Source organism: Notechis scutatus, chromosome 13, assembly GCF_049901735.1.
Source record: "Notechis scutatus isolate UNSWTSFEM ecotype Mainland chromosome 13, rNotScu1.2, whole genome shotgun sequence".
Classification (NCBI taxonomy): Eukaryota; Metazoa; Chordata; class Lepidosauria; order Squamata; family Elapidae; genus Notechis; species Notechis scutatus.
Genome location: NC_142021.1, coordinates 701,300 through 722,357, shown reverse-complemented (window position 1 = coordinate 722,357; position 21,058 = coordinate 701,300). Strand labels below are relative to the sequence as shown.

The 21,058-nt window shown below is 50.1% G+C and overlaps 3 protein-coding genes across 11 annotated transcripts; 1 reads left to right on the top strand and 2 right to left on the bottom strand.

Moving 5' to 3' along the window:
- SVOP (SV2 related protein) lies at window positions 1–12,639 on the bottom strand. The gene is made up of 16 exons (XM_026685509.2): window positions 12,184–12,639; window positions 9,476–9,636; window positions 9,255–9,340; window positions 8,874–8,972; window positions 7,815–7,886; window positions 7,434–7,558; window positions 7,134–7,197; window positions 6,745–6,870; window positions 6,408–6,536; window positions 5,957–6,030; window positions 5,321–5,397; window positions 4,462–4,569; window positions 3,682–3,793; window positions 3,485–3,566; window positions 3,255–3,344; window positions 1–2,703 (listed from the first exon to the last, which is right to left on the bottom strand). The coding sequence occupies exons 1-16, from the start codon at window positions 12,216–12,218 to the stop codon at window positions 2,512–2,514; spliced, it is 1,632 nt and encodes a 543-aa protein (XP_026541294.2). The 5' UTR covers window positions 12,219–12,639; the 3' UTR covers window positions 1–2,511.
- On the top strand, window positions 12,371–18,644 carry USP30 (ubiquitin specific peptidase 30). 9 transcript variants are annotated; one of them, XM_087942527.1, is made up of 14 exons: window positions 12,622–12,744; window positions 13,876–14,228; window positions 14,357–14,466; window positions 14,663–14,845; window positions 15,282–15,385; window positions 15,573–15,671; window positions 15,941–15,983; window positions 16,062–16,156; window positions 16,340–16,399; window positions 16,489–16,575; window positions 16,723–16,803; window positions 17,048–17,231; window positions 17,313–17,421; window positions 17,740–18,644. In XM_087942527.1, the coding sequence occupies exons 2-14, from the start codon at window positions 14,143–14,145 to the stop codon at window positions 18,002–18,004; spliced, it is 1,506 nt and encodes a 501-aa protein (XP_087798653.1). In that variant the 5' UTR covers window positions 12,622–12,744; window positions 13,876–14,142; the 3' UTR covers window positions 18,005–18,644. The 9 variants fall into 9 exon arrangements, with proteins under 9 accessions (XP_087798656.1, XP_087798655.1, XP_087798653.1 ...); XM_087942528.1 differs by having other exon boundaries at window positions 12,637–12,727; XM_026685493.2 differs by having other exon boundaries at window positions 12,680–12,744; window positions 13,901–14,228.
- A 150-nt stretch (window positions 18,645–18,794) lies between these two features.
- ALKBH2 (alkB homolog 2, alpha-ketoglutarate dependent dioxygenase) lies at window positions 18,795–21,028 on the bottom strand. Its single transcript, XM_087942534.1, has 4 exons — window positions 20,850–21,028; window positions 20,308–20,721; window positions 19,894–20,092; window positions 18,795–19,746 (listed from the first exon to the last, which is right to left on the bottom strand). Exons 2-4 carry the CDS (start codon window positions 20,567–20,569, stop codon window positions 19,446–19,448), a joined length of 762 nt encoding a protein of 253 aa, XP_087798660.1. The 5' UTR covers window positions 20,570–20,721; window positions 20,850–21,028; the 3' UTR covers window positions 18,795–19,445.
- Between the last annotated feature and the right edge of the window lie 30 nt (window positions 21,029–21,058).

Sequence of the window (21,058 nt, the reverse complement as noted above, 5' to 3'; positions counted from 1 at the left end):
GAGCCTTGATTTGTGTTTACTTGTTACTTTCTTAGGTAACCTCCTTTTCATCGCTTAAAAGTTTGTGTGGGTCAACTCCAGTAAGCTCAGAGAGAGATTGTCCATCTGAATAAATCGGGGTGAATTCGGCGGTGTCCAACCCTGGCAACTTGGAAGACCTGAGGCCTTGCTGGCTGGGGAATTCAAGTCCATGAGTTTTCAAGTGGCCAAGGTTGGACACCCCTGGGGCTTACTGCTGAGCTGGTCAAAACCTGATGCATCCAAATACAGCAGTTGAAGAGGTCTCCAGGGATGCATTGCAAGTAGTAGCTATCCAGGTGAGGACCTTCCCTTGCAGCTTAGAGGGAAGTGATCTCCACCAGCAGCAGCAGAGCCAGGTGGAGAAGGAGCATCCCGGATGCTGACTGATCAAGCAGGAGGCTTCTTCCCTTGTTCTGAGCAGCTCCAGGACAAAGACACCAGGGACATCTCCAGCTGCTTCTCACCAATTCTAGTTTTTCATTCTGGACTTTGCAGCTCCGGCTGCAACTTTCCAGAAAAGAACAGGGAAGACTCTCCCGGAGGGCACTGGAGCTGGGGTGAGTTTTCAGCCTGATGGTGGACACAATTCCTCCTTTTGAGGGAGTGAGAATGCCATAATTCTCCTCCGTATGAAAAACTACTCATTTATTCAACATAAGATATCCAGTATGGAATTGCACTTCCTAATGGTGTGTAATTAACAGAGACAGATGAAAATATAGTATACAAGAAGCTCAGGATACAGAAATCTTGAGAACACGCGTCACAGTTGGAAACTGTACATTCGAACATAGCAGACACTTAAATAATACCCTTCTGACCCAAACACTGAAAAATACAAATACCATTCTACACAGCATATACAGCAATCTCTGCCCAAAGCTTTGCCAGTTAAAGAACTGGAGAACCCACAGAGTCCCAAACACCACAACTGAATGTCAAGTGGCATTGTTGCTTCTTTTTTTTAATGAACACACCAATAGACCTCGATGTGTTTAGAGCCCTATCTTCATTACATACGTTGGTGAATTTCTGGTATTAAAATGCTCCTCGAATATGAGAAGGCCAAAACTTATTGTCAGAAAGGGGGGAAAAAGGGACAGCGCAGATTTTCAGCTCAACAATCGGAAGCTTGCAAAATCGGTTTGCATCGTCAGAGGAAAATCTAATCAATTTAATTTTTGGACACACAAGGAATGAACCCATCTTAGTAGAAGCCACTTAGCCCTAAACATGTTAGAAGTTGCCTGCATGAGCCTCTGGCACACATGCGCACACACACATAGCTATAAAAGTGCAGCTTCCTTAAATACCACCTGAGGCTTCCCAGTCCAGACGATGTTTTTCACCTTAGCTGAGCCAGTCAAAGACCGCTAGGCGTGACGGGTAAGACATGCCTCTGAACAGATGGAGAAATGAGGAGGAATGTCCAGAAAGGGCCCCCGTTTTCTGCCTATGAACCTTTGGCATTTGTGGGGTGCCCAGTGACAGAAAGAGGACGGTTCAGCTGGATGCCTCTGGATCACCACCACTGGGGCATGTACCCATTCTTAGGCCTCTCTGTTGGGGAACGTAGAGATGAACCCAAAGGAACCTTCACCATTATGAGTTGCATGAAGAAGTGATCTAGTTTGACCAGACAGAATCTGTTCCCTTTCATTTTACTGGATGAACCTCATATTCAAGAGAGAATTTTTTCCTGTAGTGACCTCGCCATGCACCATTTGCTAACCTTACAGATGTTTTCCCCTCTAGCTGCCTGCTGAGAAAAACACTTCAGTCTTTGGGTCACCTGGGTGGATGTTTCCTTGGGCACAACCTTCCTTTGGAGACAGGGCAATCATAACCCTAGGCTGCGGTTCCAAATTTCCCTTTTTTTGCAGGATTGACTTCAGTATCCAAGGAAGTTATCTATCAGTGAGAGGAACAGCATTTATCTGAATGCCTGTCCACCCTCACAATCCCAGTTGCCAAGGAGATGCAGCTAAATTAGTGGTTTGGGGGCCTTGACAGTTCTTGGTGATAGGAAAGAGTGCAAGGCTGCTGATCAATTCACAAGCGTCCTTGAGCTACTCTCGGCATGCGTACACACACGTATGAACCCGTTTGCTTCTCAAGGTTGAAGACATGGGATGTCTTGTGAAGGATGGAGTCCTTGAAGGCATGGTAATTGCTTGTGTGAGATGGAGAAGTTCCCTTGGCAACAAGAACAAAACCAGGTTCTGTTCTCTTATGTCCACCATGAAAAACGTAGTAGGAATTTGGGGCTAGATCTTTCCGTGGTTATGTCACATTCCTCCTCATTGCACACAAACACACACACATGTTCAACTCCCAGATGGAATGCCTCTCCTTGCACGTGGGGCTGGTGAAGATGCAAGCAACAAAGGACCCAGGACAGGTTGACCATCCCTTCTTTGGGCCAAGGATGGTAGTGAGATATTGCACTTCTTGGGTGTTGGGAGTGTTGACTTCCTCCAGGCGGGGCGATCACCCCTGAGAGCCAGAGTTCGATTGGGGGACGCCACGCCCAAACATCTCCTGCCCCCACTCCTTGTGGGTGGATTCCTGGAGGCCACGGCCTCTGGTCTCGATGGGAAGCAAGCAGGAGGCCAAAGCTGCCAAGATGCAGCACCCACTGTAGACGATCAGCGTCAAGTAGACCGAAGACTCCAGCATCACCTGGAAATGGAGGTAGAAGAAGATCAGCAAAGAGTGGTGTCCTTGCCAGGGTTGAGACCAAAGAAAGAACCCTCCAGGCTTGGTCAGATCTCCCAGGGTTAAATTAGGTTGGACAAGCCATGATCTTGATTACGGTTGATTAGCGTGTTGGAACTTTGCAATAATATTGTGACAAAGATTATGGTTTCCTGTTCCTACCTAGAGCAGTCTAGGTAGATGAGGTACCAATACAGGGAACTGTCTGCCTTATATCTGAAGAATGGAGAAGGCAGGCAACCTCTTCATGATATTTAGCCCTTTGTGTGTGTCCTCACAATTGTGCTATTGAAGGCTCTTTAGAAACATATATTGGCGAATGAGAAGCAGCTTAGAGAACCTCTCGTGAATCGGGAGGGGTTCTAGCAAATCTAGCATGAAGATCCAGGTTCTGCCATTGTATTGCTAGAGCTTCCCTTCAGGAGTCTCCAGGAAACCTGATTCATTGGGATATCCCAGGACAGGACTGGGTCAAGGGAAACCCGAGTAGCCACGAGGAGGTGTCCTGGCTTTACCTGGGCAATGAAGGGTGTGATGAGGGCACCAACTCTGGCCACTCCGCTGCATGTCCCCAGACCCAGGGCACGGGTGGCAGTTGGGTAGACCTGTTGAGAAAACCACAGTCGCCTTGAGGCTCCCTGCCCGTCCCTTTGCTTGCTGCCGCTGGCGGTCATTTGGCCAAGCCCTCTCCCTTGGAAGCGCCAACACCGCTCTTGGCTAGAGAAGAGGCGCTTTCCCTGCCTACCTCAGGGGTGTAAACATACGCGGCCTGGAATCCTCCCGAAATAAAGGCCCTGGCGATGAAGAGCAGTACGGTGAGCACCTTCCTGTATCAAGAGAGGGTGGCTTTTGCTTTCAGAGGCCCAGCCCACGGACCTTTCCCTCAACAGGGTGTGTATGTGTGTGTGTGTCTCTCCACTTCTCTGGATCCCCCGGACTCACCTGCCGACACAGAGGAAAAGCAGGAGGCTGCAGAAGGCAAAGACCAGGAAGGAGAGGGCCATCGTCTTCTTGCGGCCGATCCGGTCAATCACCCACAAGGTCACAAGAACCCCTGGAGGAGGAGGAGAGGAAGCTGAAGGCCATTCCACCACCACCAGGGTCTGGGTACGAGGGGGAGTCCTTCCAGGTTGCAGGAGGCCTGGGGTCCCCTTCAGCAAGGGAGGGTCTGGCCAGCCACTGGTTCCAGGTTGGGTTATCAACTTCTCTGAACTTGCTGGCCAAGTCCGATCAGAGAGCAACTTCCCCGAGAGCCATTTCTAAGAGCAGAATTGGTAGGTGCTGCACACATCTCCAGGGTGACAGCCCCACGTGGGAAGGCCTGTCCTTTCTCCTGGCAACCTCTCCTCAAAGGACTGTGGGACGATACCTGGGAGAGCGAAGTGCCCCCCCCCCCAGACCATAATCACCATTTCAATAGAAACGGGATAGAAATGAGGGGAAACGGCCAACATATCTCTTCGAAGGGAAATTCCAGAGGAAGAAATTCATTCTTAAATTGGGTAATGCAGCTAAAGCTTAAAAGTACTTTGGCAGCGTGCCCGTTTTAATGAGCCAAATTCCCATTGGGTTCATATCTGAGAACTTCCTTCCCAGCCACAGCGGTGCCAAAAGGACGAAGAGGAGGACCAGAACAACACAGCACAAGCTCCTCCTTTCATTCTTGCTCCTCCCCCAGGTGCAGACCCCCATGGGCACCCCATCCCCTTTCCGAAGGTCTACCTGGGAACTCCGAGAGGGTGGTCCAGAGCAGGTCAATGTAGTCCTTTTCCGTCAGAATTTCACACGCCAGGCTACATTTGCCCTTCACCGTTTTCCTCCTGCTGGACACTTGGATGGAGCATGGAGAAAGAGAGGAGGGGAAGGAAGTGAGGTCTTCAGCTCCCACCCTTTGCTGCACAGCCCACCACTGGAGAGTGCCCCGAGGCCTGGCTGTGCTTTCTGCTCACTGCTGGCAGAATCCCCCTCACTCGACCTTCAGCAAGGTGGACCCACCAGATGTCCGCAGGGTGACCAGCCCACCCAGGGCAGACTTTAAGGAACCCCCCTGCCCTTGGGAAATGCCCGTGGAAGTATTGAGAGGGTCCGCTACCCACCCTAACAGGCCACTGGCTGAATGGGCATCTTGCCAATGGTCCTGCTTGACCTCAGCTGAGGGTCCAGGTAGAAACATCCGTTGAATAAAGCTTCCCCAATCTGATGCTGGACAGGATGGGGGGGGGAGGGGGGCATCAGCTTGTTTTAGTGGAAACTTCAGAGATTAACTCTAGGCCAGGATCTCCAAAGTTGACCTCTTTAAGACTTGTGGACTTCAACTCCCAGAATTCCTCAGCCAGCTATTAAACATGGTGGCTGGGACTGGAGAATTATCTGGGAATCAGAAATAAGGCAGCCAAGAATCGGAAACCAGCAGCTGGTGGAAAGTGCAGCATAAAGAGGAGATGCTACTGGAGGGCAGAATAGGTGGCCCCTGAGGTCCCCACTGAGAAGCTCCAGTGTCTTCCCTCAGAAGAATCCTTTGGGCTAGCCTTAAGGCAAAGGGCATTCTGGGCAGGTTCTCTCCCCGCTCTTTCTGACTCACAGCTGCAAAGGTCTTCTGCTTGGAAGAGCTCCGTGGTCAGCAGGACGAGGCCGTAGTAAGAAAAAGCATTGGAGAACCTGGGAAGAGGACAGGAAAAACCGTCAGAAAACGAGACGCCCTCAAAAGGAAGCATAAAACAACCACCGCTATCGGCACCCGAGAGAGAAGAACTACAGCAGCCAGTTGCGTCTCACTGGAGAGGAACCGAGGCGTGTTCTGAGATGCTCCCCCGACGTTCTGCGTTTGTCTCGGAGCAAAGTTATTAAATCTGATTTAACCCACCTCCTGGGAGACTTCAGCAAGCAACCGCTCGCTTTACTGACTTCTTACTGCTGTGTGTCTGTTTCTCCACTCACATTTTTACTATTTAAAAAGTCTCGGTCAGTTTATCAGTGTGAATCTTTCCAGCTTTGGACTCAGTGGGGGTCTGCAGGATTCCACTGTAGTGAGACTTCTGGGATGTGGTCCTTTATGCTAAGGGGCCCACAGGACACTACCTGGACCCACAGACCTACTGCCTAGGGTGGGCAGAGCATCCCAAGGGAGCTGCTTGTCAACAGCCAGACCTCCATTCCCTTCAGCCAAACTGCCTGTAGGCCACCAGCCCACCTGGGACGAGCAGCCTTGCCGTCTTACCAGATAAACCACAGCAGAAGTGTCGTCAGTCTGAACTGTGGCGTGAATAAGTCCCTCATTTTCCCTCGATCTTCCTGTTTGGAAACAACAAATTGTTCAGTGCTGTCTCAACAATCAGCATAAAGTCAGGTGCAAATGTGCAGCTCCAGGTTCTCTTGGGTGAACTGGAAGCCACACAGGCAAGGAGTCCAGGTCACCAATCTCTGAGGTTTATTGCACGAGCAAGAAACGCTGTTTAAAAAGTTTGCCAGCAACTGCCAAGTACGAAACGCAAGCCCTGTTTATAGAGAAGTCTGGCTTCAAATGCAACGTCTGCTTTTTCCTACTGATGCCTGCCTGCCTTTGGATCGACTGCCGGTGGGAGGTTTTCTCAGCAGTTTAGAGAAAGAAAACTAGTCAAACCAAACCATCATGAAGACAGGTGGCTCCCATCCCATCCTCCTCAACTCACCTGCCTAGACATAATCAGTTTCCCCAGAGGCATCGGGGCGCCATTCTCAGTTGCAATCCTTTTCAATGTAGCAATGGCCTTTTCTTGGTTACCGGTTAACACGTCGTATCGGGCACTTTCTGGCAGCCACTGCAGGAGACAAGGAAGGCTATGAGATGTTGCCCAGTTTGGCTTTCCCCAACCTGATGCCCAGCCTGAACCTCCTGTCTTGTTGAGGGAAAGCGGGGTGGTCATCGGACACTTCTTGAGGACATGAGGCCTTAGACTATCTAACTACCAAGGAAGGAAGGCCATCTCACGTGCAGCCAGAGACTCTGACCCCAGAAAGAATACGTACAAAACACAAGATGGCAAACAGCATAAGAGGGAGAGCTGAAAGGAAGAGCAGCCAACGCCAGCCAAGCGTGGGCATCACAAACACCGCAAGGAGGACTTCAAAGACAGTTCCGATGGCCCAGAAGACCTGTCCGTGGAAAGGAGGCAAAAACAGGAAGGGTTTTTTCCAGTGGATGAGTTCCATCTCTTCAGGGTAGATTAATTGCCTCGGCTGTTGATGGCCACCATTGCTGGAAAACCTGTTCTGCATGACTTGCTCACCTGGCACTCTCCCAACCAATGTGGCAGCTTTGGAGCCACAAACAGTAAAAATGGACTCTGAAAACTCTACTGCTCAGCTTTTCATTTTGGATTTCTCTGTCATCTGAAATCTGACTTTTCTCCACTCACCTCAATCAGCAATATGCACTTCGCTCTGGATTTCATGGGGAGGAATTCTGCGTATAACGTTACCCTGGAAAGAATAAAAACTTCAAAGAGGTATATTGCAGCATTACAACAATAGGGGTCCTGATATCCAATAAAACTGTTCAGTTTTCACTGAAGCTCCAGTGGTTGAAGGTTGAAAACAGCTTTATCCTGACTTGGTGATGGATTCAGAATTGGGGAGCCATGAGAAGATGGCGGCCATTTCCAACAGGCCTCCTCTAAAGTCCGTGTTGTGTCTGGACAAAGGGAGGGTATACTTACGACTGAGGGACGCCTCCAATCCCAAAGCCCACCAAGCCCCTCAGGACCAAGATCCAGCTGTAAATTGGTGCAAATCCACTAAGGACTCCGTAGTACAAGGTCCAGAGCACGCTGATCTTCAGCCCCTGCGCAGGAGGAAGAAATGGCAAGAGAGCAAAATTTACTGCTCCCCTGACGAAAACCCCAAACTTTCCCCTTAGGGTTAACCTGCAGAATATATAGCAGATAATCCTTGAGCCTGTAAATGGGATTACAGATGGGAACTGCAGAGGATCGAGATGGCAGTTCATACATCTGGAAGGATGCTAAGTGGAGTAATGATGGTTTAGCATTTAATGCAAGGGGACTAGCAAATATCCCAGAGGCATGCGGGAGACTTACGGTTTTTCTACCATATTGGTCTGAAATATTTCCCCACAGTGTGGAACTAAACATCATCCCCAGGAAAACCACCTGCAAAGAATAGACAAAATGCATTTGTTAAGTGCAAACTGAAATGGGGATTTCCTAAGAAGACGACTTCCTAATGATGAAGGAAAAAGATGCTTAGGCAAAGAGGCATCCCACAGACTCTCTGCACAAGAATTTTACAGGAGCCCTTGCCATGTCTAAGGTAAATAAGCACAATTTATCGATGGCTTTGAATGTATCCTCCACCCAGCTCTAATGGTCTCCTTCTCTGAGCATTAAAAATCACACAAGACAATAAAGGATAGAAGGTAACGGTAAAAGAGAAGGAGAAAGGTAGAAGGATCAGGTAAATTGGCCATACCTTCAAAAATATCAGTGTAATATACTGGGGGGTAGGTGAAATGCATTTATCAGGCAAACATAACAAACAATGTTAATCACTTCTGACTCATTAAATTCAGTCCCTTATTCATTCAAATTGATGGATAATCTTCCATGGGTCCATGACCTCAGGAAAGGGAGTTATCTGGAGGGAATTGCCAGTGTAATTCTATGCATGGGATATAACAAACATTGCCATAACTGTTCTCAGTGCCTGCAACTTCTTGTAAGTTAATCAGGAAAACAAACTCTTTATTCCCCTGAAAACAATAAAGTAGGTTCCTATCAGACAATAAATTGTCACAAGCATCATTGGGGGCCAAGTCCCAGATCTAGGCTGCTGAAATTAATTAGAGTAGGCCAAGATTCTCAGCAGATGTTATTGTTGCTTTGTCTCAAAAAGTAAAGTGAGAAGCAAAACTAATACTGAAATTCAACATGTGGCGTCTGGCTCAATGGGGCTGACAACTAAGGAACCATACATAGGAATGGCTACAGTTTACTTCTAGCAATGCCAAGAATTTTTATGCTCCCTGCATTATTAAACTTGCTTGCTGAAAATAGTGGAGCTCCCCACTGTTAACATCCCAGGGCAACGAGGGGAAACCCCTTAGAAGATACAGGAGGAGCTGTGTGGTATTTTCCTACCGATGTGAGCAATGCAACTTGCCAGGTGGGTAATCGCCACTCACAATGAAGCTGAGGTGCCAAGATGCTCAGAATCATCATTTCCATGGCATCAGCCATCTGGAAGTGAAAGGAGACGATATGATCAACCCTCTGCCAAGGTCCTTCAGAACCAATGTACCCCATTGCCTAGGTCAGGGGCCTCCAAACTTGGAAGCTTAAGAAACTTGAAACTTAACTCTCAGAGTTCCCCAGCCAGCCATGGGAGTTGAAGTCCACAAGTCTTAAAGTTGCCAAGTTTGGAGATCCCCTATCTAGGTGGACCAGTCAAGATAAGCCCAGTCTTGCTTTGAGCTAATACTTCCCAAGAACCCATCAAGAATGGTAGATCCATTTACTTGCCCATGCTAAGCCAGTCAGAACGGAGAGTTTCCACTGGAACTTGCCAAAGCCAATGGCTTCCACCACGTCTTCCACCATGAAAGTATCTGGGAGACAAGTATGCCAGGAGACAAGGTGATTTCACCCACAATCCCATTTCCAGGTTGCTTTCGTGTGCTGGCCTGCTATGACCACTTTGCTTTTTTTCTCTCTCAAGGTCAAGGGCTAAATGATCTACTCACCATCAGTTGGGTTGGCAAACTCCTTTGGCACAATGCCTCCATCTTCCAACTCTACAGCTTCTAAGTCAGTCTGGACACCCTCAATCTGAACTTCGTGCTCTCCTGACACGGTATTGTCTTCGGATCGGGTGCTTTCTCCTGTCCGACGGAACTTGACAACTCTAGCAAGATGGAAGAGATTCATTCCATGGAGGTTGGAAGAAACCAGAATTTGGCTTAGCACCTCTGTTGGTACCAGACATAAGCTGAGGTCTTCTGCTGGGGAGTCATAGTGAGGCCTGTTGTTTTCTGGATGTCAGATTTGCAGAGAAAGTTTCTATCTTTGTCTGGAGGAAGTTGTGCCAAAGGGCATCTTAGAAGTGATAGCTCATGAAATCAAAGAAATATGTAAGCTATTTAATGGTGAAGGATCTTGATTGCTTGCCAGAAACTAAATCTGTTTCCCTGTGCAGATGGCAATGAATCCAGCAAAAGCTACAAGGTCAGTAAGTGCTGGGAATGCAAATATATATCTGAGATTTCAGACAATGACACTTTGGCTCCCAGCTGGCTAAATAAATATATTTGACACACATAAATATGAAGGGCCTGTTGTGGTTGCTTTGAGAAGGATATACAGAGACTAAAAAGTATCTCAAAGAGAATATTTCATATTTTTTCAACCGAGAAGCAGAATTTCTGCTGCAATATGCAGCTAGTCATATGCTAGGAGAGCTTTTGGATGGGTGAGGTGAGAAGTGAGTTATTAGTATTTTGGTAATTTGAGAACAACCAAGATATTGAATTAGGCGGGTGAGGGCTGGGACAGAGATAATAAGGATAAGCACTACATTGGAAGAGAATAATTGTAGCTCAGGGTTGAACTGTGGAGTCCTTGGTGCTCTCTGAACTTGGTGGTTGTTCTTGCCAACGTTTCATCACCTGACTAGGTAACATCATCAGTGTTAAGGATAAACAGTGTCTTGTCTCCTGGATTTGAAATCATCATGGCCACAAATGACCCCATCCTGGTTTATTCAGCACACCCAGAATCCGAAGCCTCCATAGGACTGTAGGGCTTTCATGCTTTCCATCCGTGGCTGCTCTTCATGCTTTGCCCATTCATATTTCATCAGCATGAATTATGCAAGAAGCTGACAGACAGACAGGCCCCCTTTAGCAAGGGAGCTTCCATTTGCAGAATGGAAAAGAAGGGCAGGTGCTTTATGGAGACCCCTGCCCAGAAATGTTAGGCTGCACTGGCCAGACTGCCACGCCTAAGGAACCTTTACGGCATTGTGGGAGCGATCATTTATCCCACAAACTATATGCACCTTAATAAAGAAGAAGAGAGGAGAAGCTACATGACAGAAATATTGAGTCCACGTTAAACTGTTTACTAATTCCAAATACTTTGGTCATAGGAAGTTCACACTGAGTGACACCTGATCAATTTTGTGCCTCCCCCATGGCCAGCTTGCATATTCAAGAATTATCCATTCTGAAATCCTAAAACTGGGCAACCTCCTCACCTCCTTCATTTCACCAAGCAAAGTGGGCTGTAGCTATCACAATCTAGCTTGGCCTACAGGGAGGATCCTGAGTGAAGAAAAGGGCAGGACTGATTCCCAGAACTGAATCAGGCCATTCTGGTTCTACTTTGAGATTTTTTTTGTGGGGAAGGAGAGGTTTGAGCGGGGCAAGATCCTGGTTCTGTGAGAGGGTTAGACTTCGGGAGCGGTGCTCTGTTTTCTACCCACTACAGAAGCTTTCCAAAGACTCTCTTTCTGGGACGGGAAGCATCTTTCAGAAAGTTAGACCCTGCCTGCCAGCACGAACCGGAGCTGGAATAAAAGAAAACAGAGCCATCCCATGGATGTCGGGGAGGAACTGTGCTTAAATAGGCTTTGCCTAGCAAAGCTCTCGGGCGGCGCTCGAGATGTCTCCGTGGGATGCATTTGTATGCACTGAAGCACCTCGCAGCTCTGAAAGGAGCTAATTAAGCCAACGTATAAAAGGCTCCTTCGCCCAGGAAACCTTGCAATTTGATCTGTGCTTGATTCACAGCCAGCAGTCAGCAAAATAAAAGGTTATTTCTTGACAGATCCAGACTGTCACAAGGAGAAATTCAAATTCCTGCAAATGTGTGGGTGTCTCTGTTCATCACACTTATCGGAGGTGGAAGCGTAAACTACCCCCCCCCACTTCTGCCTAGCAATGCCATGCATATTCACCCAAGTCTTTTCAAAGCCTTCCTCCTCCTCCCCTCCCCCCCGCAGATCTTTCTGCAAACCTGTATTTGCAGGAGAAAGCAAAGGAATTCCTAGCCACCCCCATTCTTGCAGCATTCAGGAAGAGAAGGAAAAACATGTCCAGAATCTAAGATCTTCAGTTTCCATGATCGCAAACATTTTGGCTGGGTCAAAATTCTGAAATTTCCCTTCAGAAAATAACACCTCCCACAAAAGACGAAGTGTTGATCCTGGGAGGAAGCAAACAATGTTTTGGGCAGGGTCCCCCATGCAAGGACCCTCCAGTTGGTGGGACTACAACTCTCATCCGTCAGCGATGGCTGGGAGGATCGGAGCGCTCCAGTCCCAGGCCTCTGGAGGGTCCCGGCTGGGGGTGGGAGGGGACCTTGCAAGCAAGGCATTTGGGGCAAGACACAACAGGGGTCTTTGTAATACCCCCCAAGGAACTGGGCGCTCTCCCCACCCCAGGCTACTTACGGTAGTTGCCTTAGCTGGAACAAATCTTCCTCCATTGCAAAGGTGTGGCTGGAACTCTCATCGCTCTTACATGGTGGGGAGAAGAGGAGAAGCAGGTGATTTCAGGAGGCTGCGGAGTAGGACAGCTCCCGTTGCAGCCAGCCTGCCTGCGCCATGCAAATCCAGAAGGAGGGGACACGCTCTGTACCAGCAGCAGCAGCAGCGGGGGAGGGAGGGAGGGGGAGGGAGCTTACTTGTCTGGAAATCCTCCCCTCTTCCTTGCTGGCTGCTCTCAGTTCACTTCCCTGGCTGCAGGGCAATCTTCCACCTCGCTTGCAAGAGACCTTTGCAACACCCCAGGCAGGGATAATTAGAAGAAAACCTAGAGCTCTTGGGGGCAGAACACCCCAATCTAATACTGGGGCCCCGGCTGGGTGAAAGAGCTCTACAAGATGGATCCAGCTCTCCAAAGCTCCTCCTACAGCTGTAGGGTTTGCTGCAAGAGATGACTAAGAAGAGATTTCTTGCTGGGTTGGAAGAGATTCTTGGCTCCAGAGCTGGAAATGTAAGCCATGCTCTTCTGTAAGTAGCTCTTCTTTTCAGGGGCTGAGCGATGGAGGAAGCTTCCATCTTTTGCCTCTTCACTTGCAACTCCTGTAGCCTTCCAGGGCTGGCTGTGGCAGGTGGAGTGGTTGAGCTGAGTTGAACGAAATTGCAATAAAAGCATTTTAGAAGTAGTAAGGAGCTAAACTCAGTTCAAAAAAATGAATGCATGTGGTGCAGGATTACAAAGTGGTGGGGAACAGCAAATAGAAGAGCAGGAGGGTCAGACAAGATCCTGAGTTTCCTATTAGAAGAAGAAACACCAGAACTTCCATTTATACTAGAATAAGTGTGCTTTGCCCTAGCTTGGAGTATACAACTGATGCAATGATGATCTTACAGTCTCATGGTCAAATCCTCAATCTGAAATCAATGCACCTGCCTCAGAATGCAAAGCTTATGCCAGCTTTTTGTCTCTCAGATGTGTGGTGTGTGTGTGTGTGTGTGTGTGTGTTTGGAAGTTGCTCTCCCTTCTCTGGAAGACAGAAAGTGAGGAAGGGTACCTTCTGGTCATTGGGAGGCTTGAGGGCACTGGATCTATCTCGCAAGAAGTTGGCTTGGATAACTTCTTAACTCCACTTTTGGGTGTGTTGGCTTTTGCTTGGGCTAAGCAGCCTTCAGGCTCAGGGAATCAGGAAAGTCGGCACTGGAGGTGCCAAGGTGCAACTAGATAATGCATGGGGAGCCTGAAGCAACACGGTCTTGACTGGGATTTTGCACATGTCAGCCTTTTTGTCCTCTTTTTGGATCACTCCAGCTCATTGCAAGTTTTGTCCACGATTGAAAAGTTGCCTTAAATTCTAAACATATTAGAGAATGTGGTAGTTTGAAATGTTTCAGAACTGCTTTCCTTCATTTCTCTCACGCTGTTTAATATTTTGCTTCGACCCTCTTAAATATATTCAAAGTGTTTGGTTTCAGTTGGTGTTTGGGATGAACAATTAGTAGTGCAACTTTATTGCCTGGTGCTTAGTTCCCTCTGGACTCAGTGGGCTTTCTCCTGTGTAGAACTGCCAGTGTTTTAAAATTGCTTTAAAATACTTGATCTAGAATACTGTTTTCTCTCTCTCTCTCTCTCTCTCTCTCTCTCTTTCTGCCTTCCGGGAAAAGATGCCCTCCTCCTATTATTTTCTAGGGAAGCTGCTGCCCGGAACCTTTTTTTCGACCAGCGGAACCGTGTTTTCGCGGCATCTGGGGTAGGACGGGATCCATTGAGCGTAGAACGCCTTAGCAACCGAGGGGGCGGGAAGACCCCGTTGCTACGAGACCCTCGGGAAGGAGCTGGACCCGTCGGCTTCCGCTCCCCCCGGAAAGTCTTCCCCGCGCGTCCCGGACCCGCATCTTCAGTTCCGTCCTCGGGGCACAGCCAAGGCGGGGATGCCGCTGAGCCGCTTCGGCCGGCTGGAAACGGAGCGGGCGACGGCGGTGCTGCGGCGGCTCCTTCGGGCCGGGAGTTCGGCCAGGTCCGGCTGCGAGCGGAGCGGGTCGGCGCGCCGGCTCGGAATCCTGCGAGGGGCGGGGGGAGGCTGCCCTCCATCTTCCCCCCGCAACCCGGAGGGACTCCTGTCATGTCTCTTTCCTTTCTTCTCAGGTCCAGGATGATGAGGAACTGGGGGGTCATCGGTGGGGTGGCCGCCGTCTTGGCCGCCGGCCTCTACGTCCTCTGGGGCCCCATGGCGGAGAGGAAGAGGCGCAGGAAAGGTGAGCAGGAGGGGTGCCCACTTGGGATGGCACCCACAACCCGGGTCTTCCCCTGGGATGTTGCCCAGTTGGGAATTGAAATGGCTGCAAGTCAACGGAAGACACCGGGGAGCCCCCCATGCAGCCTGCAGCTGAAGAGAAGCAGGGGGAGCCCCACAAGCCTGACCCTTAAATGGATCCTTTTCCTCCGCAACAGGGCTGGTGCCTGGGCTGCTCAATCTGGGCAACACGTGCTTCATGAACTCCCTTCTCCAAGGCCTGTCAGCGTGTCCTTCTCTCATTCAGTGGCTGGAAGGATTTGCAGGCCAGGACTCGGCTGGGCAGAGCAAGGAGGCTGGGCAGCGGTCCCTCTCGCTGACCTTGCTCCGCTTGCTGAAAGGTGGGGATCCCTTTGCAAGACCTCGAGGGGGTGTTTGTGGTGTCTGTCACTTTTCTGAAGTCCTGTCTTTTAACCTTTGATTCCTTGTTCTGTTCATTGGATTACCTAGCAGGCAGACACAGCACTTTTTATGCTAACGGAGGAAGCGGCGATGTAGTGGTGGAACACAGTTCTAGAAATGATGCTGTGAATATGGGCACGGCAAGAGGACGCGCTTCATCTGAAATTTGTACAAAACTAAATGCAAATTCTGCCATTTGACAATGTTAGGGCAGGCAAGTGCGTTCTGACAGCATTGGTGTCAAGATTTTCCACTCTGTAGACAGTTCCAAAGCACATGAGTGTAAAGCATTTTCTTGAGAATCAGAGGCTCCAGGACTGGGAGGGGAATAATTCCCTTTTCTAAGCGTCTGCATTAACTCTTTGTTGCTTTCAGCTTTATCCTGCCAAGAGGCAACTGAGGATGACCTCCTGGATGCAAGCTGCTTGTTGGAGGTTTTAAGGCTGTACCGCTGGCAAATCTCCTCTTTTGAAGAGCAGGTAGTGATCAGGAAGAAGTAAGGCTTCTCGCTATCCCCACACTGACGGCCTGGTCTGTGATATCGGGCATATAAAAACAGGAGCAAGAGTTGCCTTCTTTCTCCCTGTTCATTGCAGTCATCTTTCCTGCTGTTGTTGACCAGGCGTTTTAAACTCCCCTGTCCCCCCTTTTTTTTTTCTTTGTCAGGATGCTCATGAACTGTTCCATGTTCTGACTTCTTCACTGGAAGAAGAACGAGACAGACAGAGCCAGATTCCACATTTATTTGACGTGCATTCACTGGAGGTGAGCGAAAGAACAGCTAAGGAGTACAACTAGAATTAGAACAGGAACCAAAATACAGTTTAAGCCAATCACCTGTCCTCTACCTACCTGGGAGTTTGCCATCTTGAACTTTTGAGGGTTTATTTTTCAATAGCCTACGTAGGGCTGGGCAGGGATACATTTTATCTTTCTTTACAATGTTTAAATCTCCAAGACAAGTAATTCAAACAATCAAGTCTTGATATTTCTGACTATTTGCTACTACACTATTTGTTGTTTTTCCTATCTAGGAGCCGGAAATACCTCAAGAGCAAATATGCTGCCGGACAAAAGGTAAAAAAACCAAAAACTTTAACAGGGTTGGCAGCCTTATTACACAACAGATTGTGGCAAAGGAGTTTTATTTTGTAGGTCCACTTTATCCTGTGCCAAATCGTTGGAAAAGGCGGCATCCTTTTAATGGGAGACTGACCAGTCACATGGTTTGCAAGCACTGCAAGCAACAGGTACATAAGAAAAATAAGTGCAGCTTTTTGGATCCACTGTGTAGAAATGTGTGGTCTTCTGGGATCCACCAGAAAGGAAGATGGGACTGTCTGACTTGAGCAGGGCAATGGAGGGGCTTCTCCTTCCTTGCCTGTCTGATGGGAAGATGTTCAGGTGGAATCTGGTGCTCCTTTCTCTCTCAGAGTCCCCTCAGATATGATACCTTCGACAGCCTGTCCTTGAGCATCCCGGCCACCCTGTGGGTAAGTCCGTTTCCTTGGAGGTCCACAGCGATGCTTTACTAATCTGCCGGACTCCTGACCTTTGCTTGACTTCCTCCCGTTGTCCACAGGGCCATCCCTTGACACTGGACCACTGTCTTCGACACTTCATCTCCTCCGAATCAGTCAAGGATGTTGTATGTGACAACTGTACCAAAGTAAGTCTTCCGAATGCCTTGGGATCACATGGCGGTGATCTGTATTTCACACACCAATTTGCACACAGGTGTAAAAGTAGCATCTTTGTGGATTGTGTCTTGGATCCACCTGAGCACTTTACAAATTGTGTTGTCCTTTTCCCCAAGATTCAGGCTGAAGGGACGAAGGGCCTCCAAATTATGGAGCACCGGAGAACGACTTTTGTTAAGCAGCTAAAGTTAGGAAAGGTAAGAATTGGGGTGGAGGAACTGTGGTGGGTTTATTTGGAGGGGCAAAGGACCACCTTTCTCTTGTTACATGTACTGCAAACTCTGCAGAGGAAATTTGCCAGTGGTTCTGCGTGGATGTCCTAAGAGCCAGGGGTTCCTATTTGGGAAAACGTTGGGCTTGTGTTTCAGCTACATTGCACATGGGAATGCTTCGTCCTGCCACCAGCAGCCCTGTTTCCTCCTCTCTCTCTTGACTTCCTAGCTCCCTCAGTGTCTCTGCATCCACCTGCAACGGTTGAGTTGGTCCAGCCATGGCTTGCCCCTGAAGCGGAACGAGCACGTGCAGTTCAGCGAGTTCCTCATCATGGATCTGTACAAGCAGCACTTCCCCACCCATAAATCCAGCCCCAGGGAGGGTCTGCAGGCAGAGCCAGACTCCGGGGAAGGTAGGAACTCATGGAAATGCTCACCTGTATTGGGGGCCCTCAGACATCAAGAATCGGCTTCTTTGGGGGGTTTTTTCACAGGCGTGGAAGGAGCAGGGAACAGCAAACTCATTCTCAACAACGGCATGTGCTGCACTCCGTGGCTGCCTCCCTCCATCGGCTTCCCTTACGTGGCTGTTCCTGGCTGTGGGTAAGTGAGAACAGGGTGGGCTGCTGATAAGACTTCCTTCCTCAGGAATGAGAGCAGCCTGTAAAATATTGTTTGTTCGCATCTTCCATGGGCTGCCGAGCCTGTCGATGAAACACGTGGGTATTGTATACATGGCTGAGCCTTTGGGTGAAATCCAGCCCTGCCAGGAGGGTCCTAGAGGCAGCTGCAGCCGTTGTGCCAAGAATGCAGGCAGTTGCTGGAAAGAGGCACATGCTACTTGCTTCCCTTCTGAGCTCCAAACGCAAGAGGGGAGGATGGTGGTGGAATGAGCCTCTGCCTCTCTCTCCCCTCCGGCAGGTCCCCCGTCTACGTGTACCGCTTAATGGCTGTCGTGGTCCACCACGGGGACATGCACTCAGGGCACTTTGTGACCTTCCGCCGTTCTCCATCTTCGTCCCGGACGCCGCCCTCTGCCGGCAGCCAGTGGCTCTGGGTTTCCGATGACGTGGTGCGCAAGAGCTCCTTGCAAGAGGTCTTGGCTTCCAGCGCCTACTTGCTCTTTTACGAGCGCATCTGCTCCAGGCTGCAGCCTCCCAGCCGAGAACTCCAAGCCGAGGAATGACAGAGGAGAGCAGGCTGTGCACGGAGTAGTCACTGCTCTTCTCTGAGGCAGGAACACACTGCACGGTTTCTGCCGTGGAGACCCCAGGATGGAGTGCAGGGGGTGCCTCTCGACAGGAGCCGGCCCGAAGGTGCTCGGCATCTCTGATTTTCATGTTATCAGAAAAATCTTCATGTGTTCTGGAATACTTTCCGTTGCAGGAATTTCAAGTAGAGACTCTTAGGACCTTCTCCCTTGTGACGTTCACCTCGGCTTCCTTCGTAGCGATTGATTTACTGCCAGTCTTTTCACATTTCACGTCTGTAGCAGATTCAGTCAAGCAACAGCCTATCACGTCCGGAGGGGGGAGGGGGGAAACGTCTTTTTAAGTGCCTTGACCGTATGTTCATTAGCAAGAAGGGGGCCGCTTAGGTGGGGCTGGTGCTCTGGGAGGCCGGGGGAGCCGAGAAAGGCCTGCACTTCCGGGATGCAAGGTGGTATCTTTGTGCGGATGAGTGTGTTGTAATTACGTCAGATTTCTTAACAGGCTCTCCTTCAGCAAAAGGAGGAACCCTCTTTCCTACATCTTGCTAACTCTGCCACCAGAATTTGCTGATTTAAAATATTTTGTACATGATAAAATTGCTGCTAAGTTTCCAAACGACTTTGGACCCAGCATCTGTCTTTGTATATGTGAGAGAAATCCTTCCTGCACCGGCTCCTGTGGAATCAAAGCTAGAGGATGAGCGTCCCAACCACACAACTTGTGTGTCCTATTAAAGTCAGCAGCCCATCACTGTAAAGACAGAGCTTTTCTCCCATAGGAAACAAAGGGTCACTTTTTATTTGTTTCAAGGTATGCAAAAAAGAGACACAACAGTACAGTTTGTGGACCTCAGGCCTGCTGCTGCTTGCAGAGTCACCTCTGCTCAAGTTTGCTCGAACGGAAGGGAGTGGGGCAAGGTGCAAATAGGCCCTGGGAAGACCAGGTCCCTCCTTTGCTCCAAGCTGCAGGATCCCCTTTGGAGGGACCTCGGTGTAGAGACACGTTCCTTGAGTGAGGATGCCTCCCCACGGCTTAGAGAAGCGCCATGGATCTTGAACAGCTCCTTAAGCAGCAAGCAGACCGAACATGCGCTGAGCCAGAGATTCGGTTTGTGCAGCACACTTCCCCCCACCCCATAGTTAACCGAGGTCTGGTTTGTTCAGTTAACCCAGTTTTCTTCGCTCACAGGTTACATTGTGCCACAGGCCAGGTTCACACAGCTGTCCAGGATAAAGTGTGACTGGCTGATTAGGGAGGGAGTGACTCCGAGGCAAACCACAGCCACAAATACGGCCTGGTTAGAGGATCCAGGGGCTGCATCAGGTTGTGCAACCAGAGCCTGTTTCAAGAAAAGGGAGCTGTCCTTCAAGCCCCCCACACAGGGAAAGGGCAGAAAGACACCCGCCACTCCAGGGGCTAAAGGGTCCTCACTTTCCGAAAGGTCAGATTGATTCTGGGTGCCAGCACTTTCTTGCGGCTGGGCAGGCTGTGGTACCAGTAGTGATTGGTGGGGAAGTTCATCATTAGCAGGCTGCCATGATCCAACTGCAACTTGACTGGTGCAATTCGCTGGGAGGCTTTTCTGCCCCGAGAAGCTCCGTGGCGGAAGACGAATTCCCTGCGGGCACCGAAGGACACGGAGGCAATGGGGCTGTGGGGAACCAGCTCCCTCTCGTCATCCCTGTGCTCTCCGATGTGGTCGTGCCCATCTTTATACCTGCAGAGGCACAAGGAAGATCCTGGATCCGTCTGCTGGGCGATGCAGCTGGAGATACCCCAAACCCCATGTTCCAGGAGGAAAAGTGTGTCAGACTGACGGTGCTTCCTGCTGCCTGAAACACCTCGGCATGGCAGATAAAACTACCTGTTTATCAAAACGAAGTTGAAGGTGTGCCCGGTGACCAGCTGGACACGGTCCCTGATGCGATTCAGAACTGGAGTCCAGGGCTTAGGGGAAAAGGTGACGCCGGAGTAAGTGTAGGTGAGCCCAGCATCCCCATAGGTCACCTGCTTCCTCGGGATGTCGTGCCATTTCCCGAAGATGTGCAGCTTGGTGAATTCACCTGTTTGGGGGAGGAGAAACACAGCCTGATCCTGCTGCAAATAATCATTAGCATTCATTTAGAGGTTAAACGAGGTTTCTCAGGAGGGAGAAGAATCCATGTCCTCCTGTGGCCCCCTCCCAAGCCAAGGGCAGGGGGCAAGGAGGAGGGCGGGGATTATTTCCTGCTGCTCCAGACCTGCCAAATACCAGCCAGGTGCAGGGAGCTGCACTCACCTTCAAAGTACTCCACTTCCTCTTCGAGCTGCTGGAAAATGTCATCCGCCTGGGCTCTGCCATAGAGGGTGCCATAGTCACAGCTGAGCCCCTCTGCCCGGATTTTCTTCCATGGCACGCCTGGCAAGGGGGGCATCTCTTGCTTGGCTGCCTCCATTGGGCTGCCTTGCTGGGCAGGGTCTGCGTCCTCCTCGGTGGCCCTGGGCCGCGGGCCCTTCTCTGGGGTGGATCGAGGAACTGCTGGGAGGAGGAATTTCTCCATCACCCACTTCAGGAGAAGGGCCGAGAGGGAGGAAAGGGGCAGTCCATGGCAGGGAGCCTCCAGCCGCTTTCTTGGCAGCAGAAGGGCCCCAGGGCTCCTTGGCAAAGTTCTCCTACAGCCAAGGGGGGGACGCCAACCTGCAGCTGCTGCACCTGCCAGGCCAAAAGCAAACACGTGAGAATGCCAGCAATAATGGCGAGTAACCCAGCCCCCCCATCAGTCCCTCAAAGCCCCTAAGGCTGGGCCAGAAGGGAAAGCCCCAGCGCTCCCCAGGTACCACCTTCCTCTTTGTTCAGAGGGGGCAACGAGCAGGTGGACCGCTCGCCAAGGAGGAGAAGAGCCGCCGCCACCGGAACGGGTTGCAGCAGCACCGACCACCCGAAAGTCCACTCCCTGGCTGGATGGAGTGCCCAAGGCGCATGCGCCAAGCCCACCAACGTTTTGCTCGTGGGGGTTCTGCCTGGCCACAGCAGCGCGCATGCGCGGATT